The sequence below is a fragment of the Penicillium brevicompactum genome (assembly GCF_028827555.1).
Source record: "Penicillium brevicompactum strain IBT 35665 chromosome Unknown utg000007l_segment0_segment0, whole genome shotgun sequence".
In the NCBI taxonomy this organism is placed as follows: Eukaryota; Fungi; Ascomycota; class Eurotiomycetes; order Eurotiales; family Aspergillaceae; genus Penicillium; species Penicillium brevicompactum.
This window is the reverse complement of record NW_026623210.1, coordinates 1,538,460-1,564,637: the sequence shown is the minus strand read 5'-3', so window position 1 is coordinate 1,564,637 and position 26,178 is coordinate 1,538,460. Positions and strand designations below refer to the sequence as shown.

Below are 26,178 nucleotides of genomic sequence, written 5' to 3'. Positions count from 1 at the left end.
CTCGGCACTCAGTGTTTTTGACAGAATCACTGGTACTTTTTAGGGCTACCAAGTTTCATGTTCGAAAGGGTCCAAGTGACTTCTTTTTTCTTTATTTTTATGATTAGATAAACGAACATTCCGTCAGTTCGCCATAATCACAAATCCTGTTTGAAGCCCCTCGGCTTATCCAAGTTGTCGCTGCAATTTACCTGATGTGCCGATCAATTGACTACCGTTGGATTCACGCCAGCGATTGGTTTTTTTCTTTTTGGAATTTGAAACTTTCATTCTCGCTGTCAAAACAAAATCAAAATGGGTATCTTTCGCTTTAAAAAGAAACGCCAGATCTCACTGATCTCTCCTTTGTTGGTGTTCTCTGTTTCCTTCATTCATCTGGAGCAAGAAGCTCCTTCTCCACATAGGCAATATTCATACATCTTGACACCGTGAGGTCAAATCAATTCAAGAAGCTGGCTTGGATCAGTGGCCCCACTATCCTCCGCTGGCTTGGATGAGGACGGAGCGGGCGAAGTCTGAGTGCCTGCTTCAGCCGCTGCCTCTCGTGCGACTCTGCGGCGCTCTACAGCGTTGTTCCCGACGATGTAGCCCTGGGCAAGCCGACGCGCCTTGGCTACCAGGACGGGGTCATCGTTGCTCAAAGCGAGCGCCTCTATCATCTTCCGACAATGGTGAGTCGACCTCATGGCGGGGCAATTGCGACGGCCTCCTGCGAAATGGGCGTTGCCGCAGAGGCCGCAGAGTTCGAACCCGGCAAGGTATAGGGGGCAGTTGAGACGCAAATGGGGTTTTCCGCAAGCTTCACAGGGCCGCAGGTAGTTATCAGTGCTGCCGTCGGTGGGCGGAGGGGAAGACACAGGGGGCGAGATAGGCCGCGGCGCACGATCGAACCAGGCTGGGTAGTATTGTGCTGTAGCTTTAAATGAATCAGTAAAGTGAACCCCAATACATTAAGAGTAAAGAAAAAGCACCGATCAAACAAACATTGATTTCTAAAATTGCGCATCGTGGATCAACTTACGTGGCTGCTGGGTAACTTCCGTAGAAGCATTGGGGTCTTCATCCAGCTCAGCGACGTTATCGTCAAGAGTGGCATCAGGATCTGACTCGGTTTCTTCTCCCTCATCCTCGGGTTGCCTGTACTCATGATCGGCAGTGGTCTTCTGCATCTTTGCAGGTGGTGACTTCAGAGGGCTGCTGGGACCTGCCTCATCGTTGTCGTCATCGTCGTCTGCCGGCATTTTGGTGTTGTAACTGATTGTAGCACGCTTGCGTTTGCCACGACCCAGACCTTCAGCTTTGCGATTGAGTTCCTCTTGTGCTTCACGTTCACGTTCCAAGAGAATATTTTCCCACGCTGACACATCAACTGGTGCCTCTTCGGTTTCAGCCACTTCCTCGAGGCTATCACGATCCATCTGCCACACCCGCGCGAAGTTGAATTGGCCCTCACTCTTGGTGTTTGCATCACCCTCTTGAGCACTCTCCTCTGCCTTCTCTGCCTGACTTCGATCTAGCAGCTTGCTAATGGACTGAGCATCATACTTGATGTCGGCCGAGTCGTCGTTATTAAACAGAGCCTGAGCACCATGCTGGAGGATCGACTCTAGATCTTCCTCGTCTTCATCTGCTTCAATCCGATCGATAAGAACATGGTCAAGCGCCATCTTGGTCTTGCCCTTCTGCATGATCTTTTCCTCTACCGACCCACGCACGACCAGATGGAAAACCAGAACGACATTCTTTTGACCAATGCGATGAGCACGTGACAAAGCTTGCATGTCTTGCTTGGGGTTAAAGTCCGGGTCCATGATAATGACAGTGTCTGCAGTGGCCAAATTGATTCCAACACCACCCGAACGCGTCGAGAGCAGGAACGCAAAGACAGGTGAATCCGGCGCATTGAAACGATCGATCTGCTTCTGTTTATCGCTCGAATTCATCCGGCCGTCCAATCGGCAATACTCAAGTTTGAGACCAACAAGGAAATCCTCAACAATATCGAGGTTTTCCAAAAATTGACTGAAGATGAGAACCCGATGGCCTCTTTGCTCAAGCTGAGGCAACATCAATTTCAACAATTGAAGCTTCCCAGAAGCTTCCACCAAACGCTGTTGGGCAAGCTCAGAATCGAGAGTTTGCTCCTCAATGTCCCGATTGTACACGAACGGATGACACAGACATTTGCGCAGCTGAATCAAGATGTTGTTCAAGTTCTGCCTGTCCTTGCTTTTCACTTGCCCGGTTTTCTTTTTCAAGATGGCTTTGATAAGCGTGGGATTCTTCTCAAGAATCGATTTGTACAGTTTCTTTTGCACAACCGACATCGTGACCGGAATGATGATTTGCACCATCGGAGGCAAGAACGGCAGAACCTCTCCCTTGGTACGGCGCAAAAAGCATGGCCGGATCATGTCGTGGAGTTCACGAATGTCGTCCTTGGTGAGATCTCCTCCATATCGCTCTTCCAATTTCTCGGCATCTTTCGTCGGATCGATGAACTGGATCAGGTTGAACAACTCTCGAATGTTGTTTTGAAGAGGAGTTCCTGTGAGCAGAGCCTTGAAACCAAACTTCATGCGTTTCAGACGGTTGTAGAGCAGACTTTGGTCGTTCTTGAGACGCTGTCCTTCATCAACCACTAGCCCAGCCCACGGGATTTTGCCAAGGACTCCGCTGGAACTCTGGTCGGCCATGCTTTCATAAGATGCAATCACGACATGGCAACACAATTCGCCATCTTGGAACATCTCATGGCTCTCGGCCATTCCGCGGGCCCAGGCACTGCCAAAGTATGTGACGACACGCACTTTTGGCGCAAACCTCTTGATTTCTCGGCGCCAGTTGGGCACAGTGGAGTTGGGAACGACGACCAGAAAGGGGAAGCACTCGAAGTTCTCGATGAGGGCCGCAAACAGGCCGATTATCTGGAGAGTTTTACCGAGACCCATATCGTCAGCAAGAATGGCGTTCGTCTTTTGCCAAAACATGTAATAGAGCCAATTGACTCCGTCCAGTTGGTAGTCCATGAGTTCTACGTCAACCAGCATCTTCGGCTGGGATTCGAGAACAACTTTTTTTCCGAAATTCTGTGCACGGGCTTCCTTGAGCCGCTTTTTGAGGGCTTTGATGTCTGGCAATTCAATGCTCTCTCCATACACCTTGTCAGCCAGTGCGGTTTTGAAAGCGTTCCATTGATCGACGTTGCTTTGCTCAGGTGGATCCTCCCACACTGTGTCCTCATAAGGCAAACCTTGAAACTTGACGAAGGCGCTCTTGACCAACTCGGGCTTGGCCCTTTCTTTAGCGGACTTCGGTTCACGGATGTATTCGACGTCAAACAGAATATCAATAAGCAGGTTTTCCTTAGGCACAGCCTCCTCTGTGGTCATGATTGGGTTGTTTGATTTGGCTGATTCGAGGAACGCTTTGAGCATCCTGGAAGGAGTCATGCACCACACCCAGTCTCCGGGCATCCAAGCGACACGGAAGTACGACTTCTTGGCCCATTTGATCAGGTACTCCTTCTCGGTCTCTGGAAGCATCTCAACCAGTTGGGGAATGACCTTGACATCAGCGTTCTTCGGTCTCCATGCGACTATCACCTCGATCGGACTGGTCTCGGATGGAGCCTCATGGCACTCAATACAACGCCAACTCTCAGCGCTGATATCGGAACGGTCTTGCGATTGATCCGACAGAAGATGCTCAACGTGGGAAGCGCGCTTGCAGCGGACACATCTTATGAGAACATTCTCGACGTTGTTCACGCGAGACATGTCCACGTCTGTGACCGGATCTATTCCCCCATTTTGCTCGCGCAATTGTTGTTCCTCTTGAGGGGTGTGTGACTTTCGCAACGGCATTGACATGGGTCCAGCTTCTGCACAGGTGGCACATTGACCCAAATGAGGTAGGATATCATGGCTCTGGTGCTTGAGCCCCAGACAATTGGCACATTGAAGGATGAAATTTCCGGGAGCGATCTTGGTCACCAGATGCTTCCTGTTTCGTCGACTGCCCAGACAATCGCGATGATAAGAGGAAGTACAACCTTGGCAGAAAATCAAAGGACCCTCTTCCGAGTCTTCTTCCTCCCACTTGCCACAATGAGAACAGTTCTCGGAATGAGATGCTCGGAAGGCATCATCTTCAGGCAGTTCGATGAAGTGTTCTTTGGCTCCAGAGTACTTCTGTTTTGGTTTCACGACTTCAACTTCCGAAAGGTCGTCATCTTCTAGTCGCTCTCTCAGATTGTGCCGGGTAGATTTTCTCGTGCGCGCTGAGGATCGAGTTGCTCGGTTTGAAGCAAAAGTATCATCGGATAGTTCGCGGAGGTTCGACCTTGTCTTTCGCACTCCTCTCTTCAGGTGCCGGCGGGTGTTTGGCCGAACTTCCTCCTCCGAGTCAGAGCCAAGCTCGATGCTTGATTCTGCAGTTGACTCCGGAGAATCTTCATCTTCCTCGCTGCTAGACTCTTCAACAGCATCTTCAAATATGGTGTTCGGGTCAAAGAAATGAGCGAATGAGGTGCTTGCGGCTCCGCGTCGCCGCTGGCGGTTCCGAGCAAGCCCAATTGTTGTTTCTAGCTCCCCGCCAGAGTCGTGAGTTGCGTCTCCTTGGGCGTCCGCGAGGTTGGATTTGGACTCAAAGTTCATTGCTAAAGGATCGGGGCTCTGTGAGCCATCAATGAACTCACGAATCACCTGCGGTCCGTTCGATAGCCGCATCAACTTTTCCGCGGTCATCTGTTGTGGAACTCAGTCAGTGATTATGCATGGGGATTGGAATGCCTGTTGGTTCATTGCTATCACTCACTGTTGTGCGCTCGCCGCTCTTGAGTCTGACAATAAACTTTGGTTCGTGCATGTCAACTGCTAGAATGCGGAGAGCCTCAAAATGACCTGGCAGATAGTCATATTGCTCAGGATGCGCTATCGTTGGGACAATGACCTGAAATGATGGCTCTGTTGACTCCAATGAGCCATGTTTGGAGACTGGCATGGTGACAACGAGAGCAGGAGAAGTTATGACACGCGACTTGTTCAGCAAATGCTGTAGTACCGTCGCATCCGGATTGACATCACTCGTGATGCTGGCTGGATCTTTCAATTGAGACATATTGACGGGCTGGGCATGAGCAGCAGAGAAAGAAACGCGTGGCACAATGCTTGCTTTCCCCGCCCATGCGGCCGATTGCTACGGGGCGAGCTCAGACGGGATGCAGATCAAGTCAAGTGAAGATTGAGAGGGTATCGGATTTGTGAACGACAAGTGACAGCAACTCTGTCTGTTTGTTGGAATATGGTTTCACGGATCAAGCTCTAAAAACAAAAAGAAAGTGTGGAGGATTCAAAGAGGATTGGGTATCAAAGAAAAGAAAGGTGAGGCTTGCGAGGACGAGAGGACGAGCTATACTCTCGATTGGAGGACGCGAAACCCGCGCTCTGCGATAACGCGCGATAACGGATCAACAATCACCCGCGCAATCAATTTCTCAAGCTGATCCGAGGAGCAAAGTCAGGACTGTGAGCTTCGAGATGATGCTCAATATTATCTCAAGGGCTAGTCCCCGTGCTTCAAGTACTTTGGGGATATCTCACTTGTCACTGAAAGTCAGAAATGCCTCCCTGAATTCAGCAATTGGCCGCGGAATTCGGAGATCGCAAGCAAATGACGGGGAAAATCGTCACGGCAACACTGCCCCTAGACGTGGACGACAATACGAGGGGCAATACGCTCCACGACAATACGGGAAATCAAACGATACCAGCGCTGCCAGGAACTCTCGTCCCAAATACGCAGGGAATTACGGAGGGCGACTAAGCGACAAATTAGAGGAGTCAAGCTTGGAGCAAACATTTGGCAATGGCCACAAATCACAGCAGCCACGAGGCGACAAGCGCGAACGCAAGTATGAAAATCAGCCAACCTGGCTAAATTCCAGATCGAATCGCCGTCAAGATGAACAACGACCAGGCAATGCTTCTCGGCCCTTTGGGCGTGAACGACATGAAAGACCACCCACCGATGCGTTCGATGAGGATGAATTCATTCGCTCTGGCAATTTCCGGGCCCTTCCACGCGAGCACCAATTACGATTTCCACCGAGATCACGCGACTCCAAGTTCTCACGACCCGAAAGAGAGAGTCCTCAAAGAGAGGAACCGCGGGAGAAACCATCCAAATCCAGAGCCCACCGAGTTACAGAGAAAACCCCGGAGCGGGTAAAAGAGAACGTCAAGGTCCCAGATACAATTCCTTATACCACACCTGCATCGGAGTTCATTTACGGTACCAGTGCCGTAGAGGCTGCGCTTCGCTGCAGCCGTCGTCAAATCTACAAGCTCTATGTCTACCAAGGAGCGGAGGAAGAACTGAATGCCGCGAAGGTCACAATTCGAAAGATAGCCTTGTCAAAGAACATTGCTGTCAAGATGGCTTTTGGTGGATGGGATCGACTGATGGACAAGATGAGTGCCGGGCGACCTCACAATGGGTGCATTTTGGAAGCTTCCCCATTGCCCAAGTTACCTGTGCGTGCATTCCATGCAGTGCCATCTATATCCGAGGAGTATTTCCGGGCTGAACTTGCGCCACAATCTCGGGAAGAAGCTGCGGTTAATGGCACTGATGATCGTATCCCAATCCACCACCCATCCCCGCCCCCGCGTGAAGATCAACCTCATCGATACCCGGTTGCCTTGCTGTTGGATGGCGTTGTTGACCCCGGAAATATGGGTGCCATCATTCGCTCGTCCTACTTTTTAGGAATCGATGCCATTGTGCTCGCTGGCCGCAACTCCGCGCCCCTGTCCCCCGTCACCATCAAGGCTTCTGCTGGCGCTGCTGAGAACATGCCAATCCTCCATGTCAAGAATGAAATTGATTTCATCCAGCGATCCAAGGAGAATGGGTGGCGGTTCTACGCTGCTGATGCGCCAGGCCCCGACTCCGTGTACTTAAATCACATTGCAGCCGAGGGTGATCTGGGAGGTGAAAAGCTTCCTGTTGCTACCGGGCCCAGTGTCGTGATGATGGGCAGTGAAGGCTCTGGGCTAAGCTCACACATCAAATCACACGCGAATGCAACGGTCAGCATCCCAGGCGCTCGCCATACCCCAGGTATGGGTGTTGCATCGGACCCAGCCCGTATCGACAGTCTGAATGTCAGCGTTGCTGCTGCGCTGTTGATGGAGAAGTTCCTACGAACTCCACTCGCCGTGGCGGAAACCGTCAAGAAGGAAAGGAAACCAAACAAGGAGAAGATGTGGTGATCGATTGACTGTAATTTACATGTAATATAGCATTTACAAGATACCTGTACACTATGCTGCATAGAATGGAGTTTCTGATTTTTCGGGACCTGTCGTGCCTCTCAAAGAATGGCTATCATCGATGCAAAAGCAAGGATGTACAGTATAGTGTAACTAGATCCAGCTGAGCCATCAGATCGAATTAACTACTCCGTAATTACCGATAAGTCGGACCTGTGGGGTAAGGCCCGTACGAAGGCCCGCAACAACAGACGGGTCTTTCGATAGTCCAGATGATCACAAAATTGAGATCGTCTATAAAACTGTCAGCTCCCTAATGACTCTAAGTTCCGCGGTTCATCTCTTTCCCACCCTTCTTCGTGTGTCCACCCATATTCATCTCTATCTACCTCCACGTATAACACCACATATTGTCCGACCCCCACCATGATTCCCGAAAAACAGATTCCGACAACAGCTTTTGTTGTGGAGAAGCCGGGGGCTCCTTTTGTTCTTCAAGATGTGGTTCTAGATGAGGTCCGGGCGAATGAGGTATTAGTCGAGATGAAGTATACCGGTTTGTGTCATACAGTACGTGGAAATCTTGTCCTGGCTTGAGCCACCGTTGCCATATCATCAAAATTAAACATGAGACTAAAAATTCACAGGATATTGTCGTTCAACAAGGTGGTATGCCCGTCGGCGATTTCCCAGCCGTGTTAGGCCATGAAGGTGCTGGAATTGTGCGCCGCGTTGGCAACGACGTTGAAGATAAGTCTCTCAAGGAGGGCGATCTAGTCTTTCTCAGCTTTAGCTCCTGCTGTGAAAAGACATGCACACCTTGTGGCGAAGACCGACATGGTTTCTGTGACAAGATGACCAACATCAACTTCGCTGGTGCTCGCGGTCTTCATGCTTCCGATTCACCAATCTCCTTCCCTGATGGAAAGGGCTCCATTCGAGGGCAATTCTTCGGCCAGTCTTCCATGAGTAAGCTGGCTGTGGTTGATCAGCGCTCAGTCGTGAAGTCTCCTGCTGCATCTGGAATAACCGTCGAAGACATGGCTGTCCTGGCTCCCTTGGGCTGTGGATATCTCACTGGTGCCGGCACTGTGTTCAATGTACTTAAGCCAAAGGCTGGAAGTACATTTGTCGTGTTCGGTATGGGGGCAGTTGGTCTGGCTGCACTCTTCGCCGCGCGATCTCAGGGCGTGGAAACGATTATTGCTGTTGATATTGTTGATGCTAAGCTCGAGCTTGCAAAGTCCTTCGGTGCATCTCACACATTAAACACCAAGTTTATCCCAGATGCTGCACAGGCCTTACTTGAAATATCTCCTAAAGGTGTTGATTGTGTTCTGGATACCACCGGCGTCGTGCCTTTACTTGAGGCCGGTGTCAAAGCACTGGGGCATGGAGGAATCCTCAGTCTCGTGGGCGTGCCTCGTCCTGGTGTCACCATGAACATCAACCCTTTGGATCTCATGACTGGCTGCAAGCGTATTGTTGGCGCGATCGAGGGGTGCTGCAACCCTAAAGTGGTGAGTAATGCTCACGGATTCTTGCTCGCTGGTCAACGCTAATTATCAAACATGTAGATTCTTCCACAACTGATTGACCTCTATAAGCAAGGGAAGTTCCCAGTTGATAAACTTGCCAAGATCTATACCCCCGACACATTTGAGCAGGCTATCTCAGATTTGCACACTGGCAACGTATGTGACCCCATTGGACTTGATGGACGAAGCACTAATCAAAATATTATCACAGGTCATTAAGCCTATCATCAAATGGTCGGATCTATAATCTAGAGCCTTGGATGAAGGACATACTGGAGGTCGGGAACACTTGACATCAATACGAAACCACAACACAACCTGGGAACCCCGATCCTATCTGTACTCTTGCAAGAAAGTTCGATAAACAAGATGTGGTAGTCTGCTCTTGTCTCACTAGCATTCAAATTTATCAGAAAAGTTTGTACATTTCTTCTATGTTGATTCCGAGGGAACAGAAAGATTCTGGTGCAGCTCCTTTCGCTGCACCGCGCCAAACCGAAGATTGCCGACATCGAAGACCTATGAGCTGACATTAGCAAACGTAGCTCGGGTGAATGATTATTGAAAAAATGAGGTGTGTTGCTTACTGCGTAAATAGCCTTCAGGAAGGTGTCACCTAGAATGTCCATGGTCATAGAGCCACGACTCTGAATGCCCCCATAAACATAGCCAGACTTTCCCTCGGCAAAACCCAAGTCTTCCTTCTGCACAACAAATTGTTTGTCACCAACCGCGAATGTTATCACAGGAAGTTTATCGGCAGTTGTATTGGAAGGGTATATCCAGCCCTGGCTCTCATCGTCGTAGACTGCACCTTCAATGGCACCATAAATTGCCTGGCAAGTCTCATCGTCAACCAATGCCAGGGTAGTTCCAGTGTCAGCAATAGCCTTATTTCCAGCACGAGAAATTGATTTCCCGTTCACAGTTGCTGACGCTGAATCGAACAACCAGAATCCTTGACTCTTATCAATAGGCGTGTAGTGAAGATCTGCTTCAGCGGCCTTGACTGTATCCTGATCAACATAGCCGAATGTATAGAATGACTCTCCCTTATCGGGCTCATCCGTGTCACGCCACGATCCTAGCTTCGCGGTGAAAAGTTGTGCTGACTTGGGAATATCAGATTGCGAGATCATGTTCTCGACGGGTGTGTTAACAGCATTCGGCTTGACTGTGTTTATGTTGCTGAAGGCAAGACCTAGAAGCCCGTCTCCAGCACCTTGCGTAAATTGTGCAGAGAGTTTATCGGCAATTTCAATAGCCTGGTCTTTGACAACCAGCCCACCGATGGTGACATTGTCATTGCCAACTGTGCCAGAGGCTGATGATCCATCGCCATAGGAGATCTTCCAGGTCGACCCTTCCTTTTCCTTGTAAGTAGTCGACTTTGTCGGGTCAAAGATAACGTGATTTTTGTTCTCTGACAAGGTCTCGGAAGGCAGCTTCGTGGACCAAACCTGATAAAGTCAGTCATGATCATCGCACTGCAAGGACCTCGGTATAAGTCTTACCCAAAGATCAGCAGAGCCAGTGTCAAAATCCAAATTGAGCTTCTGCGCAGGTGTGCCGATTTCGATCTCGGCAAGGTACATGGAGTCATTTTGCACGTCGTCGGCGCCAACTTGTCCAATCTCGTCGGTGTCGGCGCTTTTCTTCTGCAGCACCTCTTGCAAGCGAGCGCGGCCTCCAACCGGCTTATCAGTGAATGGTCTTCCGGACTGCACCATAGTCTTTCCGAGGGAGTATGGCCCGCCTTTGGTTGGAGTGAAGCGATACTTCCGCATAGCGTAGAGATACGACTTGGTGCCGGACTTCCGGTAATGAGGGTTCGCCGTGAGCTTGATTCTGGTCGCCATGATGGGTTGGTTGCACGATGGCTTTGATTGAAGCAATTCTAAATGGACAGTGGTCGTCAGACCTGGTATATATGCAAGCTAAAGTTGTATCAGGCAACGCCCACCTAGACCTTGGAAGAGGGGTTGAAACAAGATTTAGCTCTTGAAGAAATCCATGATGCGCGCCATTTGGTCATGCTGTACTATTGGAGGCGACTTATATTGGCATTTCGTCATAGCATATGACTTGGGATTAGTGTTGTTTCAAGATCTGCGCCATGATACGGACTCCGGCGATAGCTGGCCCCAGCTGGGCGGGGTTGCTGTCCCCTCTATGGAATCACAACAAGGATTGCACATAAAGCACATGCTCAGTGGAAGATAAGCCTTTCAAGATTGAGGCCAAGCAAAACAAGGAAATAACTCTATTTTGAATTACAAAAGTACATGATAAATCACCTGCTAACGCCAAATCCACGTACCCCCATACCCAAATCTCCGAGAACGTACACGTGATTATCTCTTGCGAGTCTTCGACTTGGTCGCAGCAGTACTGGTCGCCCGAGAACTTGCCGTCGAGGCAGCTTTGCTGCCCCCCTTGGTGGCTTTGACCTGTTTACTCTGCTATATCACAAGTTAGAATCAACAACGTAGAGAAAGGGGAGGGAATACTCACGGCACCATTCTTGGCCTTCTTCTTGGCCGGAGCTGCTTCTTCAATCTCTTCATCCTCATCGCGGTCACGGCCTCGGCCCTTGCTGTCACCGTTGGTCTCAAATTCCTTGGCCACAGTGTTCAACAGGGTGGTGCAGCGACGACCAATTTCCACGGGGGTGCGACTGAGGAAGAACCAGTCGAAACGGAACAAAGATGAGTCGTGGATCTCTTCGCGAATTCTCTCATAAAGGTCTTCACCCTCAACGCCATACTTGTCAAGCATGACCAAGAGGAATCGGTCCTCTTCTTCGACGTAGACCTTCTTATTGGTGGTGGATACGGTGTAGTTGATCTTGAGCTGCTGGAGAGGCGAGCGATACATTTCCAGCTTCTTGCGGAGCATCTTTCGCTGGTGATCGATCTTGCGCACCTTCTCCTCACCTTGGTCGATGACCTTGAGGTATTTGGTGTAATCTTGGATCTCAGAGTATCTTTGCCAGAAGACCTTGGCATACTCCTCAATCTCGTCCGGCTCTTTGCTATCCACCTCGGTGGCGATGCCGACATAGTCAGTGCGGCCAAACTTGGCCGATCCATTGACAAACTGTTGGAAGTCACGTCGATTCCAAGTTGCGAAACCTTCCTCTGACATGCGAGCCTTCTCGGCTTGCTCTTCTTCAGTCAAAGGCACAGCGTTGTCAATCTCTTGCTGTTCGAGGTCTCGCTCAGCCTCTCGTTCACTGGACTCCTCTTCGGGGCCTTCAAGCAGCTGCGCCTTGTAACCAATCTCCTTGTGGAAATAGGCTGTTTCCTTCTCTTGGAGCTCGTGGAGACCAGGCGGGAAGAACTGCCAGTCGTGCACAGTGATTTGCTTAGGAGCACGAGGGACCTTAGGCTTTGTGTCGGCTGTTCGGCCTCCCGTGGACAATGTCTGGCGATAGTATTGATCGATAGAATAGAACTGTTCCTTGCGCTCACGCTTGGCAGGGTTGATCCAGTTCATACCAATGTCCTTCTTGCGCTCGGTGAAATCCTTTCCGTTCCATTCGTACGCGCTCTCGGAGTGGAACTTTTGCAGATCATCTATGCCCAGGGCCTCGTATTTCTTGCTGAGCTCTGCAGTGCGTTCTTCACCCTTGCGCAAGATGTCCTCGATGTCGTCTTCGGTGGTTTCCGTTGCATCGGTAGGCTCCGCAGGATACAGCTTGTTGGCACCATGCTGAATCATACCAAGCAAGTCATCTTTAGAGTTGGTCTTGGCCTGCTGCCCGGCGCGACCTTGCTGGATAACAAGCTGATCCAGTCGCAGCTTCTGAGCTGCGCGCTCAAGGACCTTCTCTTCAATAGCGTCTTCTGTGACAAAACGGAACACTTTGACTTGCTTGGTTTGACCGATGCGATGAGCTCGGTCCATGGCCTGAAGATCAGCCTGGGGGTTCCAGTCGCTATCAAAGAGAACCACGATATCGGCGGTGGTCAAGTTGATACCCAAACCACCTGCTCTGGTTGTGAGGAGGAACACAAACTTGTCAGACCCAGGCTTGTTGTAGTCGTCAATGGCAGCGATACGGTCTTCGTGGGCTGTGGTACCATCAATACGGCAGTAGTTGTAGTCACGGAACACACAGTAGTCTTCCAAGATATCAAGAACACGACTCATCTGCGAGAAGATGAGTACTCGACTGCCATCAGCCTTCACGCGCTTCAGAAGCTTGTCCAAGATGGACATCTTGCCAGAATTGTACACAAGATGCTCATCGGTGGTGTACGGGGGACCTGGCTCAGCTCCCTCGAAAAGGTACGGGTGGTTGCAGCACTTCCGCAGTTGCATGACGATATTCAATAGACGAGTCTTGGACTCGCGCTTGCCGGCGGCGCCGTTCACGGCGTCGATATCTTTCTCCAGAATCTTTTGGTACCACTTCTTCTGCATTGCTGACATGCCGACATAAAGGTTAAGCTCCTTCTTCGGAAGCAAACTCTTCTCAACATCACTCTTCACACGTCGAAGCAAGAACGGACGCAGCACGCGATGGAGTTGCTGAACGACAGTATCTTGATCAGAATTCTGGTTCGAGAACCATTGGTCGAATGCCTCCGAGTCACCAAAGACATCGGGCAAGAGGAAGTTGAGCAGAGCCCAAAGTTCGTGAAGGTTGTTCTGCAAAGGCGTACCAGTGATCAGAAGTCGGTTGCGGGAGTTGAAAAGACGGATGATTTGAGACAACGACGATTCTTCATTCTTGATTCGGTGGGCTTCGTCAATGATGATGTACTCCCAAGCGAATTTCTTCAAGTGTGATTTCTCACGGAGAATCATTTCGTAGCTGGTAATGCAAACATCAAATTCATCCTGGAGTAGGCGGTCATTGATGATCTGCTGTCGCTCATCCTTGTTTCCCTGGAGGACCAGGACGTCGATGTCCGGGGTCCACCGCGCAAATTCACGTTTCCAGTTATCCAATGTTGACTTCGGAACAACCACCAAGTGAGGTCCGTTGATATCGCAGATGTATCGAAGGTATCCGAGGAAGGAAATCGTCTGCAAGGTCTTACCAAGACCCATCTCATCGGCCAGGATACCGGAGATACCGTTCTCGTGAAGAGAGACAAGCCAGTTCAAACCTGCGACTTGATAATCACGAAGTTCGCCATGAATGAAAGCCGGAGATTCGCGGAAGATCGTGGTAGTCTCGCCACCATGCTTCTCATCCTGGAGCAGTTCCGCATCCTCCTCTTGCTCGGTCCGACGGCGTCGCTCGCCACCAGCACCACCAGAGCGCTTTGAACCTTTGCGGTCTTTGGCATCCTTTTCCGCATTTTGTCGGTCAATTTCTGCAATGATCTCTTTGATTTCGGGGTTTGGGTTCGTCTCGATGAAGTGGCGGAATAGGTCAGTAAGGCCGAGGAGGTATCGGAAACGGCGAATGGAGTCGTCCTCCTAGATTTTGAAGTCAGAAATAAGAATCTAAAGTAGCTGATAGATGAACACGTACCTTTGTGCTGTCCAGATTGCCGTGCTTCTTATCCAGGATGCTCTTCCTCAGGTTGTTGGCCTCGGATCTCCGTCGGCGTGCATCCGGGGTGTCGCCTGCAACGCTGCTTGCAGTTGTATTGGGATTTGTGTCGGAATCCTATTGATTCGATAGTCAGTAACACGTCACTTTCAACAATCCCCGAGCGAGGTAGACCACGGGCACCTCTACCGTGTAATCTGGTGTATCATTGTGACTCTTTATTGCGGTGGAAGATTAGCATGAGCTCCAAGTCATACCAAAGATTCACGTCACACTCAGAAAGCAACCTGATCACACGGGAGGAGATGATGCAAAGGAATATTAGGACACACCGTCATTTGAGCGTCGACACTGTCGACAGGCACCGAAGGCACGGTGTCGTCATTGGCATCAGTCATGGGTGTATCAGCCTGCGACACAGGGTCGGAAGCGGGACCAGAAGCCATTTGGATTTATCTGAAGCGCACTGGGCGCAGGTATGGTGGGTAAAATATCAGGTCTTTTGAATTGCAACAAAGAGTCTTGCAGCTCGCGACTAATTGAATCGCGTGAAGTGGATAAAAGAAAATGGGTCGGATAGGCGCAAAGGAATGAGTTGTTTCAAAGTGAGAAAGTGGGGATGTTAAAGGAAGAGTCCATTCATCGGGTGAAGGCCATTAAGAGGAGATTGAGTTCTTCCGCAGGCGTGAAGGTATTCAAGCGCGCCGAAGAGATAATGCGTCTCATACACGGGTGAATCGCGTTAGCTTTTTTTACATAATTCCTGAGTCAGCGAGCCACCCCCGGTCTAGTGGCGCTAGGGCCAGCTGGGTTTAGTGGGCTGTGAGGTGCAATTAAGGTCCGTGTTAAAGACACAGCCAGAGCTTGTTATTCACACCGAGTTTCAATACATTCGAACCTTGGACTCTATGAACCAACCAAGAGCTACTCTGCATACAACAGTGCTCTGATCAACAATAAATGAGTAGAGTTATACATCCTATGTTGTTGAAGATGCAGAATCTACCCTTATACTGAGCATTTATCATAGGAATGTCTCCCATACTTTACCTTACAGATGTATTTCACACTCTATGGAATATCGATAGTGCGTGTACATAAGGTGTATCAAGTGTGTGCTTAGGAGCGGAATATTACGTTTTTCCTTTCTTAGGTCATCTCGTTACCGGAGCAAACGGCGGGGCCTGCAAAAGACGATCTGCGAGGAAAGCTCCTTCTGCTCCCACACCTCATCGTTACACTATCTCGGCGGCAAGTACTCCTCATATTTGTCAGGGCTCTTACCGACTCAGATATATCTATCTATATCTTCTTTTTTTCGTCTGTCGGGCCGTGTCCTGACACCTACGACACACGGACAAACTGTTGTCCCTCTTTCAAGACTGCTCAGGCCCCAACACCACATTCTACTACCATGGACTCCATGCGGTCACTGAACACCTCTTTGCCGAGCTCAACACCTCGCACACAGCCCCCCGAGCAACTTCTTCAACAATTCAAGGCGGCGGCGTTATCAGTCACCAACCTCTACAAGAATGCAGTGTGTGAGCAAGCCCAGGCGAAAGCCGCAGGATACCAAGAGGCGGTAGAAGACCTGCTGCATTTCCTCGACCGAGAGAACCTTGGGCTCGGAGACGGAGAAGGGTGGAAAGTCCGACAGTGGGCAACTGAAAGGTGTGACGGGACTACATCCCAGACCAGTGACGAGGAGGCCGAGGCCGAGAAGCGCGACCGAAGTGCCACACCAACCACAACGCGCAAAGACTCATCACCTGTTGACCATACTCGTCAACATCCCACAACCACTCACACGCCTGCGTCGAAACCCGAAACCGTCACTCCTCCCTCACAACCTCATGAGTCACCCTCGCTGGCTACGCCCGCCATCTTCACCTTCTCCGCCGGTCCTACATATCCCGAACACGACATGGATGTGCAATCCGATAACTCAACTGCAAATGCGCAGGATGGTGCTCCTGTGAGCGTATCCGTCATGCCACGCAATGCCCGCCCGCACCACCGTCACAACAACCTTGCACGATCAAACCAACGTCCATCTCCACGGGAATCCCCTGCAAGCCTTGGTTCAAAGCGAAAATTCACGTTCCCTGATTTCTTTGACTTATCTGGACTCAACAACGGTCGAGATATGGGTGGTGGAGGCAAACGAGGCCGCTTTACCTAGGACTTGGATCCTAGGTACAAGATACGATGTTGACGACGTGACGAGCATCCTTCGCAAAGTCACAGCAACTGTGGGGGATGTTAGGGTACGAAGCTGCTTTTTTGGGGGTGCATAACAAGGAAAGGAATTTGCATACGGTCTCATTTCAGTGTTTCTTTTGGTTTTTCTTCATGGGTTCTTTTTCTCCTTTTTCACCCTTTTCTTCTTCTTTCCGTTTCTACTTTATTTGTTCGGTTTTCTCCTTACCCTTGTCGTATAGCATATAGATGGATATGCCTCAGGTGATACCCGATACCCGAAGTGGCAATTGTCATTGGCTGCAAGTACATAGCATTTCAATATCTTACAAAGTCTCATTCCTTCCCTTCATTGTCCAACACTTGGTCCGCGCAAACCCGGCGTTGGCCGCATGTTATATATCCCAGGCTTGCCCGGTTGTACAACGTTCAGTTGAAAGCCCGCCACAGTCCCATTCCTACCAGAGTCGCTGATATCGAAGCGATTCCGAGTTGGCGTGAGCCCATTTTGTATTTCGTGGCACCCTGCATGATCGCTTTCTCTTGTTTGCGCAGGTTGGCCATTCCTGTGTAGTAGCTGTAGACACCGAGACCAACGAACGCAGCGGATCCTGCATGTGTAATTTAGTAACGAGCAACAATATCAAAAGTGCAGTCCTCGGGGATATACACATACCCATGACTCGGCAGGACATGCAGTCGTCGAACTTGTCCTCAGCCAAGGCCTGCTTGGCATCTTTCAGTTTGACGTCGGAGGACGACATTTTACACAAGGGCGGTTTTGAAATCCGATGATAATGGACAGAATGTAAATGTGCACCGAATCACTGGCCCGCGTACTATGAGGATGGTAGTTGTCTTCTCCAAAAAGTCAACAGAAAGCGGCAATCGGCGGCAAAACGGGCAGCTTCACAGCTATGCAATCTACGCCGAGCCATTCCATCATCAGACAACTGCCACAATGAGCGGCGAGATCGATGCCGTCTACATATTCGACGAGCAGAAGTATGATATTCCGCATCGTATCACAAGAATTTACTAACGCGCTCTTACCAGTGCCCCGCTCGTTGAGCATGTATATCGATCCCGCCCGCCTTCGGCCTCCGCCATCCTGCCCCTCTACCTTGCCCATGCTGCCCCACGCCCTTCTCTACTGTACATTCCCAGTGCTTCACCGCCGGTAACGGTGTTCTCAACGGTTGAGTCAAACTTGTTGTTTCTGGCGATAAGCGAAGTCGACACGGAACCACTGCTCGCATTAGAGTTCCTGCATCGAGTGATTGATGTACTTGAGGACTTTGTTGGGGCACCGCTGCTATCAACTAAGATCCAATCAAACTATGATGTTGTTGCGCAACTGCTCAGTGAAATGTGTGATGGCGGAACGATATGCAATACCGAACCGAATGCCTTGCAACAAGTTGTTGAGGTTCCCGGCTGGATGGGCAAGCTACTAGGTGGAATTGGTGTTCCTGGGTAAGTAGCAATTACTTTGGCTGCCGCTTCTGTCACTAACGGCGGAAATCTTGTAGTACATCTACACCAACTTTGGGTTCGAGCAACCCTCTGAAGCAATCACTCGCCGCTGCCAGTGCATCGCAAGGCCCTGCCATTCCCTGGAGGCGCCCCGGTGTTCGACACACATCCAATGAGCTCTATGTCGACATCATCGAATCATTGAATGTCACCATGGCTCCCTCTGGACGATTACTCTCCGCGCTAGTCTCCGGAACCATCGCATTTACTGCGAAGATCTCAGGGGTTCCAGATCTGCTACTTTCATTATCAACACCAGGTGGTCAGCATGCCCTTGGCCGCAAGATTGAGCTACCGGTATTTCATCCATGTGTTCGACTAGCTCGGTGGAAAGAACGGCCTGGAGAGCTCAGCTTTATACCCCCAGACGGACGATTCATCTTGGCTGGCTACGAGGTGGACCTCCTTCCTATAGACCCTGATCTGGATGAGGCACCAAGTCATATGGAAAAGCTTTTCCTGCCTGCGATTGTAGACATTCGCAAGTCACTAGGATCGTCCGGGTCTGAATTCGAAGTTCGGTTGACACTGAACACGAATTTCCCTGGTCAAAGTTCGTCCTCCCGACCTGGGGTCGGTCGAAATGGATCAGGTTCATCAACGCCATCATTCCTAGGCGGCGGAGGTGGTAACTCTGCCCCGGTGCTCGAAGAAGTTGTCGTTAATGTACCAATATCCAAATACGTCAGACATATCACGGATATGCAGGCCAGTCGTGGTGATGCCCAATTCACCCACTCAAGCGGCCTCCTTGAGTGGCGGATTCCCACCGGCAAGGATGCCGGATCATTATCTGGGACTGCCACATTACGCTGTACAGTCTCGGGCTACCCCTCGGCCGACGATGACCTCGACAGTCTCGAGGACGCCGATGAAGACGCCAACGCCAATCTCCTACAGGGCTACTACGAGGCCCCGACCTCATACAATGACGCATCAGCCAGCACATCCAAGAAAACCCGATCTTCCGACCCCTCTAAACGCAAAAAGAAGAAGAAGAAGTCGACAAAGAAGTCGCGCTCTGCTCTGCACCCAGAGGACGCCGAAGAGGACCCTACCCAGGCGACTTCCCCATCGCCCAGCCACTCTAAACCCCAGACACCTACGCCACCACCCCAAACTCAATCATCAAACTCTCATCTCCCTGCATTCTTTGCTCCATCTACATCCCGCCCCGCTCGCAGAACCAAGGCTCAAGTCAACGCAAGCTTGATGCCAAATTCTGCATCAGTCTCCTTCTCCGTGCGAGGCTGGCTACCTTCGGGTATCAAAGTTGACAGTCTCAACATTGATCAGCGCCGGAGTCGTGGCTTGGGCGAGAGTGTCAAGCCTTACAAGGGTGTCAAGTACCTTTGCGTAAGCAATCGCGGCGTGGAACGGCGCTGCTGAGGAGGCATTATTTTGTTTCAATAGCGTTCAATAACTACCTACTGCATTTGACAGCATGAGTGATGATATAATTGTTGATTTTACTTTTTGTAACCAACGTATTCCTGAGGTATAACCTTGGAAGCTCCCGAGGTCGTGAAATGAGAAGACTACCTCAAAAATATGTCTGCGCTGACAATTGAACTCATTTGCTTCCAAGTTTTCACTATATACAAATTGAACGAATGATAGTTCGACATCAAAGAGAGTGGTCGTAACGCTAGATAGTAAAATAAATTCAAACCGAAAGAGATTTTCCAGAATTACATAGCATGCAACGTGTTAAGTATTAGAGATAGGGAAGCAGATCCCGATGGCGTCCCGTCAACTTGCATCGGTGGACACCCCAAACCTGATACAGGGAGTGATCATCCTGAGAGCCAATCTCAGAGTCTCCACCTGAAGCAAATTTAGACTGAAGGATGTCGATCAGGCGATCTCAATTTTGTGCTCAGAGCTTCGAGCGACGCTCGAGGAGACGTAGGACAATGTAGGCAACTATTTACGAGTCAGAACATGGCCTGTTTATATCATTTGTGGATTGTGACAAAGGGCAAGAAACAACGGCAGGCTATACATTGATATTCACAGATTATGGGCGTCTTTTTCGTGTTTCATGTTTTTGTCCTTGGGACGGTATTTGGAAAAGGCGGATTTGCGATGAAAAGAAGGAAAACTGCAAAGAGAGGTAACCAGGACGGGATGTACATGAAGATGGGGTATATAAGAAGGGGTCATGTTCTCCGTCTCGATCATATAGCTAAGCAGCCAAAGATTCGTTGGACGAAAACATGCAGACCATGGACCCTAGTTCTCTAGATATGAACGAGGCGAGAGAAGCCCAGGTCCGCCATGACCGAAAAGTATAAATCATGAGGGAATTGTTTTTGTCCAAAGATGAAAAGAAAATTGTTTACTCACTGGCAGCAACGGTAGCGGCTCTACCGGCACCAGACGCCGCAGTGCCTCCACCGAGGGTGGAAACATAGCGCAACCAGCCGAGAGTCACCTTGTTGCCGTTGCGGTCGAAGTCAGGCTGCAATGCGCTGGCCGCGTTCCAGGTGCTGATCTTGCCCGCGTATGGTGGGTAGCGGATAGACAGGATAGACTCGAGCCAGCTGGGGGTGGAGGTGACGGGGCGACGGTGCACCCAGACGTCAAAGCTGGAACGGCCACGGTAAGCACCGTGACCACTCTCGCCGACACCGCCGAAGGGCAGAGTGGGGATGTGGAGAGCGGCATCGTTGACGGAGACACCTCCAGAGCGTGTGGATGAAATGACTGCAAGGGCGTTAGATGGGAATCGTGTATTTAGCATCTACTAGTGACTTACTCTTTTCGACATCGGCCTTGTTGCCGAAGGGGTAGAGACCCAGCGGTGTACTCTGAACACCGTTGGCGAGGCGGATGGCCTCGTCCAAGTCTTCAACAGCCAAAATTGGGATGAAAGGACCGAAGCTCTCCTGTGTGCACAGGGAGTCATCGACGGAGTCAACCAGGACAACAGTGGGGTCGATGAACAGATCCTTCTCGTCCACGCTTCCACCCATAACGATCTTACCCTTGGTGTTGTCAAGCATGGACTTGAGACGGGCGAAAGCAGCGGGGCTGATGATACGGGAGTAATCAGGCGAGTTTCTAGCACCATCGGGGTAGAACTCCTGATATGCGGCCTTGAACTCCTCAACAACCTGGGGGACAAGGGGCTTGTCGACGAGCAGGTAGTTCTGCGAAGTGCAGAGCTGACCGGCGTTCAAAGTCTTACCCCAAAGCATGCGGCGAGCGACAAGTCTGGGATCAGCATTCTTGGTCACAATGGCCGGGTTGATACCGCCAAGCTCAAGAACAATGGGGGTGAGATGCGGCGCAGCCGCCTTGGCGACGATCCGTCCAACGTTGGCACTACCAGTGAAGAAAATCTTGTCCCACCTTTCGGCAAGCAAGGCTTGCGTCTCGGGGATAGCACCCTGGATGATGTGGTAGCATGAGGGGTCGAGGCTCTCCTCGACGATCTTCTGCATAACGGCCGCGCTGCGGGAGGCACTCTCGCTAGGCTTGATGACCACGGTGTTACCGGCGGCAATGGCGCCAATGACCGGGCCCATGGTCAACTGGAAGGGGAAGTTGAATGCGCTGTGAAATAACCCATTAGATTGGTTCGGAAGATTCACATGCGCTCAAGAGACATACCCAATAACCAGCACACATCCGAGCGGATCTTTGCGGATCTTCGGGTTCATAAACTTGAAGGCAAGGTCGATATCGCTGGCTTTTTCATCCTGAACCCAGCTGTGCAGATTGCGCGTGGTGAAGACAATATCGTTAAGCAACCAACCGCTCTCGGCGAGATTTGTCTCGAACCGCGGCTTGTTCAGGTCCTTTTCGCAGGCCTCGAAAATGAGCTCCTCATTATCCTTGATGCTAGGGATATATTAGTCATGGCCTTGAAGTACATTATGCAGGTATGCAGATCCGCGAATACTCACGCCCAGTAGAGCTTGCGCAGCTGCACAAGACGGAACTCGACGTCACGAGTCTTGTTTTCCAAAAAGGCATTCCGGGCGGTGGAAACGCGCGCAGGGATCTCGTCCAGCGAGGTGTATTTCAATTCGGGAAGATTAGACATTGTGAATATGTGAGAATAGATAGCAAAAAAGAGCAAAACAAAAGAATAGATAAGAGCGTGGAGGCTACTTTAGTAGGGAGTCCAGAAGGTTGCGAATGCCAAGGTCAAAAAGGATAAGGTCTCCGCATCCACATGCTCCAAGCTCTCGGTCTCGTCCTGATTTCGGCTCCTCCTCCGCCAAACCCCTACATTCTGCACTCTTCACTCTGTCTACTGCCATTTTCTATTCGCTTAGATCTGCGTCAGACTCGCCTGCTAGTACATCGAACTTCTCATTCTGTGACTTGATTGTACGTTGTATGACCAGTCGATTCGAGCAACACGAACCGCGGCTTCACACGATCTACACTCCCCGCTTTTAATACGATCGGCATTTGCAAGATTTTTTTCTCTGGGTGGACGTCTGGCTAATGGATCAAGCCATGTCCGCCTGTATCCGCAAGTGGGTTTCATGTACTTATACTCATAGGGGTTAGACTTCGTATTAAGTTTAATATGCTTTCCAGTATGCTACCGCAAGTGGTAGCACTACCTACAATGGAAGTACTTGTACGAATGACATTGCCGTACATAATCGCCATTTCCAATTTGAAAAAGGAGAGACCTGCTATCAAGAAGATCATACGTGACATAGATACGAACACTCCCGGGGTCGAAAAAAATGTAAATGCAATCGGTCTCCCGAAGGACCGTGGATAAATTCAGAGTTGTATAGAACAAGGCAACGGAAACGCCGAACAACATACAAGATGACAGTATATAGACAGAACCAGGGTATCAACAAGAATCAAAAATCAGTTCTTGAACTGATCCTCAGTGACACCCTTGCCCATAGCAGCCGTACTACTCACACCACCAGAAACCATCTTCAACAAGTTATCAACGTAGTTAGCACCACTCCACTTTTGATGCGTAACAACATCAACGCCCTGCTCCATCTCCGGCTCCTGGACCAGTTCGCCATAGGCCCGCATTCCACTCTTCGCAAACGCCTTCGCGAACTGGTGCGAGATGAGCGCGGTGGTGTGCAGACCCGCCAGAGTAATGAACTGCCACGAGTAGCCCAGTTCGCCGAGACGCTTAATGTAAGTCTCTTGTTCATCGCGGGGCATGGCCTTCTTCCAGTTGAACGATGGGGAGAGGTTGTACGCCAGTCTGGGTGGGGGGAGGTTAGTTTAATAACTCAAAGACATATTGACACCGCGGATCGCGGGATGTGGGGACTTCGGGAAAAAATCGACGAAAAGGAGGTGGAAAAAAACTTACTTTTGTTCGGGCCAGACGGCATGCACGCCATCGGCGAATTCCTTGGCCTGCTTGTAGTCTGGCAGCTTGCTTTCCATCCAGATGAGGTCGGCGAAAGGCGCGTAAGCCACAGCTCGGTTCACGGCGCATTGCGTACCACCCTGGTAACGGTAGAAGCCCTCGCGGGTACGGGGAGAGTCCCAGTTCCAGAAAATGTCAACGCCGGTGATGCTCTTGGCGATGGCACGGGATTCGTTGTTGCTCTTGCCCTTAACGGCAGTCAGGTACTGGTCGACGAGGCTCTTCTTGTTGACGTGGACACCGGAGTTAATGGCGTCGATCACGGCTTCGTTGAAAAGCTTAAGGCCGGCCTGGCTGGTCCACTGATCTTCAATAGCTTGAAGCTCGGCGCCGTTCTTGCCGGATTGCTCGGCGGCGACCATCAGATCGTTGAGGGGCTGGAGGCTAGGGTTGGTTGAGCCCACGATGAAGGCGTGGTCACGGTGGTCGATGGTCGATGTGATGAGGGTGGCTGCTTCAGAGTCGGTACGGGCAATGGCCAGCAGATCAGAGCCCATGATATCGGCCTGGGCACGGATGGCAACCAGACGGTTGATGTGCTCGCTGATAGGCACGAGAACTTTACCGGCCATGTGGCCACACTTTTTGGTACCGGGAGCTTGATCTTCAATGTGAATACCAGCCGCACCGCGCTCGACGAAGAGCTTGGTCAGCTTCATCACCGCAGTCAGACCACCGTGACCGGTGTCGGCATCAGCAATGATGGGTCGCAGGTAGTCAACATTGGCAACGTTTCCACGCTGGCCAGCAGGAGTGGTAACGCGCTCTTCGCGCTGCTTTCGGTCATGGAAGAGCTGTGCCATGAACAATTGGTTGACCTTTCGGGGCACGGTGTCCTACAGGGTATTGTAAGTATGCGACTGGCTCATTCCTCATATATAGAACGTACCATGGGGTAATCGGCCAGATCGGGAGAGGGCTCGTCGGTAGATGAGGCAGTGGACGAACTCTGCCAGCCAGAGACGTAGATTGTGTCGAGGAACTTGCTCATTTGGGTGATCATGGTAGGCTCGAGGCAGCCATAGGTAAAGCTGGCTTGCTTGTTCTATTCGTGCATCGTATAGTTAGTAATGGGTATATCACACCTCACTGTCCAGACTCCAACATACCTGGAAGTTTGATTCGACAATTCCCCACAGCTTCTTAGCTTGTACGTTGGACGGGTAATCGATCTTCAAATTGCCACGCTTGGCCACGATCTGCTCAGCCGTGAAAGGGCGCTTGGTGTAGCGCCAGCGAGAGTCCTTCCACCAGTTCTGAACGGCCTGAACCTCTGCCGCATACTGGCGGTCTTCGTCTTCGTGTAAACCCATGACTTTTGGTAGTATACAAAAAAAGGGTGCAAATGCAAGCAAGTGTATATTCACGCGACTGTTCCAAGGCTAGTCAAGTATAGACCCAACAGATATGATGAGAAAGATGAGAAGGAAGAGAAGCAACCACAGACTATAATAATAAAAAATCTCGATCACAAGCCAGAAAACCCGGGGTACTTATTTAACCTTCGAATGCGTCACAGTCGGTAAACGCTCGGCTCACCGGGAGGACAGCCAACACTCGCAATGCCTAGGTATTCATCTTACTGTTCAGGCTCGACCAATGTTTCACGGGCATTGCGCTCCGAAAGGCGGAAGGCGGGTATAACTGGGTTCGGAAGAGAGGATCCAGACTTCGTTGATCCTCGGTCTAATGGGACATCGCTTTGCCACTGCTGACTGCCTGTTTCCCCTTGTGTGACCATGAAATTGAAGAGAAAACCTATCGGGATCTCATCTTCAATGTCTCTCTCTATATACCTTTCAATCATTCTTTAATTCTTCAATTCTTCTATCTCTGTTGTTGAAGTGGTAAAGCGAAATGACCGTCGGGAAGCGCATGACGTCGAAGACACATGCCAGTACCTCGATGATACATGTATGGTAACTTTCACGTGAATCTTCAACTTCTCTCTCCTTGGCCAGCGGGACTGTGTGCTCTCAGTATGTCAGATATAAGATCTTACAGCCCTGAAACTATCCGGTGGTACGATAAATTGGGTTAAATCCCCGTGAAACAATGATCTCTTTGCTGTATACTCGGACAGAGTTCGTTCGAATATACCCTGCTGTTTTGTCATGCCCCGGTATTCGGCGAGTATCCACCGAGCAATCCTCACGAAATCTATACTTCTCTACTATCACTCTGCACACTTCTGACGACATTCAAAATCTGATTGTAGGAATTGCAATCCGACGCATCTCACTGCCTTTGATATGCCCAGAATTATCTTCTCCCTAGTATTATGTAGTCAGTACATTTTATGGATTCTTCCATCTTCGGTCTTTCAACATTCCTCCATACTATACACAGACACTAGCACGTACACCATACGTCTACGAAATCGGAACGGGAGCGCTGACTTCCTCAAGTGACCTCTACAACTGCAGCTATCCAATAGCAGCTGATCTACTCGAATTGAAGAGAAAATGACTCAAAGCCACCTTGCGAGTTGGACCTCGGCACAACTCAGCTCCCCCGAACTAACCGCATGGGGAGCCTGAAAACCGATAAGACTGACTAGTAGATCAGAATCTATAGATCAGGCCCATAGTTTCAAACAAGGTATCTGTCTCCTGGGTATTGTATGTTCCTGTAAACTAGACGATACGTTATAGGCGCAGATCGCCTTAGATGGCGGTATTCGGTCCGTGTGCCTGCCGAGATATAACATGAACCTTAGGATTTCTCAAGGTT

General features: G+C 50.4%; 10 protein-coding genes across 10 annotated transcripts; 4 read left to right on the top strand and 6 right to left on the bottom strand.

Moving 5' to 3' along the window:
• Positions 1-434: 434 nt before the first annotated feature.
• On the bottom strand, positions 435-5,121 carry N7506_011342 (uncharacterized protein; the record flags this gene model as incomplete). The annotated part of the gene is made up of 3 exons (XM_056960635.1): positions 435-916; positions 1,022-4,748; positions 4,819-5,121. The coding sequence occupies 3 exons, from the start codon at positions 5,119-5,121 to the stop codon at positions 435-437; spliced, it is 4,512 nt and encodes a 1,503-aa protein (XP_056806790.1).
• Positions 5,122-5,540: 419 nt separating this feature from the next.
• On the top strand, positions 5,541-7,277 carry N7506_011341 (RNA methyltransferase, TrmH family; the record flags this gene model as incomplete). Its single annotated transcript, XM_056960634.1, has 1 exon — positions 5,541-7,277. The coding sequence occupies one exon, from the start codon at positions 5,541-5,543 to the stop codon at positions 7,275-7,277; it is 1,737 nt and encodes a 578-aa protein (XP_056806789.1).
• Positions 7,278-7,703: 426 nt separating this feature from the next.
• Positions 7,704-9,062, top strand: N7506_011340 (NAD(P)-dependent alcohol dehydrogenase; the record flags this gene model as incomplete). The annotated part of the gene is made up of 4 exons (XM_056960633.1): positions 7,704-7,847; positions 7,925-8,797; positions 8,855-8,971; positions 9,027-9,062. The coding sequence occupies 4 exons, from the start codon at positions 7,704-7,706 to the stop codon at positions 9,060-9,062; spliced, it is 1,170 nt and encodes a 389-aa protein (XP_056806788.1).
• A 185-nt stretch (positions 9,063-9,247) lies between these two features.
• N7506_011339 (pepsin-like aspartic protease) lies at positions 9,248-10,674 on the bottom strand (the record flags this gene model as incomplete). The annotated part of the gene is made up of 3 exons (XM_056960632.1): positions 9,248-9,334; positions 9,403-10,275; positions 10,330-10,674. The coding sequence occupies 3 exons, from the start codon at positions 10,672-10,674 to the stop codon at positions 9,248-9,250; spliced, it is 1,305 nt and encodes a 434-aa protein (XP_056806787.1).
• Positions 10,675-11,169: 495 nt separating this feature from the next.
• Positions 11,170-14,773, bottom strand: N7506_011338 (uncharacterized protein; the record flags this gene model as incomplete). The annotated part of the gene is made up of 4 exons (XM_056960631.1): positions 11,170-11,274; positions 11,330-14,251; positions 14,307-14,444; positions 14,660-14,773. 4 exons carry the CDS (start codon positions 14,771-14,773, stop codon positions 11,170-11,172), a joined length of 3,279 nt encoding a protein of 1,092 aa, XP_056806786.1.
• Positions 14,774-15,741: 968 nt separating this feature from the next.
• On the top strand, positions 15,742-16,512 carry N7506_011337 (uncharacterized protein; the record flags this gene model as incomplete). The annotated part of the gene is made up of 1 exon (XM_056960630.1): positions 15,742-16,512. The coding sequence occupies one exon, from the start codon at positions 15,742-15,744 to the stop codon at positions 16,510-16,512; it is 771 nt and encodes a 256-aa protein (XP_056806785.1).
• Positions 16,513-16,958: 446 nt separating this feature from the next.
• On the bottom strand, positions 16,959-17,293 carry N7506_011336 (uncharacterized protein; the record flags this gene model as incomplete). The annotated part of the gene is made up of 2 exons (XM_056960629.1): positions 16,959-17,140; positions 17,206-17,293. 2 exons carry the CDS (start codon positions 17,291-17,293, stop codon positions 16,959-16,961), a joined length of 270 nt encoding a protein of 89 aa, XP_056806784.1.
• Positions 17,294-17,490: 197 nt separating this feature from the next.
• Positions 17,491-19,454, top strand: N7506_011335 (putative AP-3 adaptor complex subunit mu; the record flags this gene model as incomplete). Its single annotated transcript, XM_056960628.1, has 3 exons — positions 17,491-17,534; positions 17,586-18,005; positions 18,062-19,454. 3 exons carry the CDS (start codon positions 17,491-17,493, stop codon positions 19,452-19,454), a joined length of 1,857 nt encoding a protein of 618 aa, XP_056806783.1.
• Positions 19,455-20,406: 952 nt separating this feature from the next.
• N7506_011334 (hexadecenal dehydrogenase) lies at positions 20,407-22,119 on the bottom strand (the record flags this gene model as incomplete). The annotated part of the gene is made up of 4 exons (XM_056960627.1): positions 20,407-20,774; positions 20,827-21,626; positions 21,684-21,914; positions 21,980-22,119. The coding sequence occupies 4 exons, from the start codon at positions 22,117-22,119 to the stop codon at positions 20,407-20,409; spliced, it is 1,539 nt and encodes a 512-aa protein (XP_056806782.1).
• A 794-nt stretch (positions 22,120-22,913) lies between these two features.
• Positions 22,914-24,758, bottom strand: N7506_011333 (isocitrate lyase 1; the record flags this gene model as incomplete). The annotated part of the gene is made up of 4 exons (XM_056960626.1): positions 22,914-23,274; positions 23,386-24,281; positions 24,335-24,490; positions 24,555-24,758. The coding sequence occupies 4 exons, from the start codon at positions 24,756-24,758 to the stop codon at positions 22,914-22,916; spliced, it is 1,617 nt and encodes a 538-aa protein (XP_056806781.1).
• Between the last annotated feature and the right edge of the window lie 1,420 nt (positions 24,759-26,178).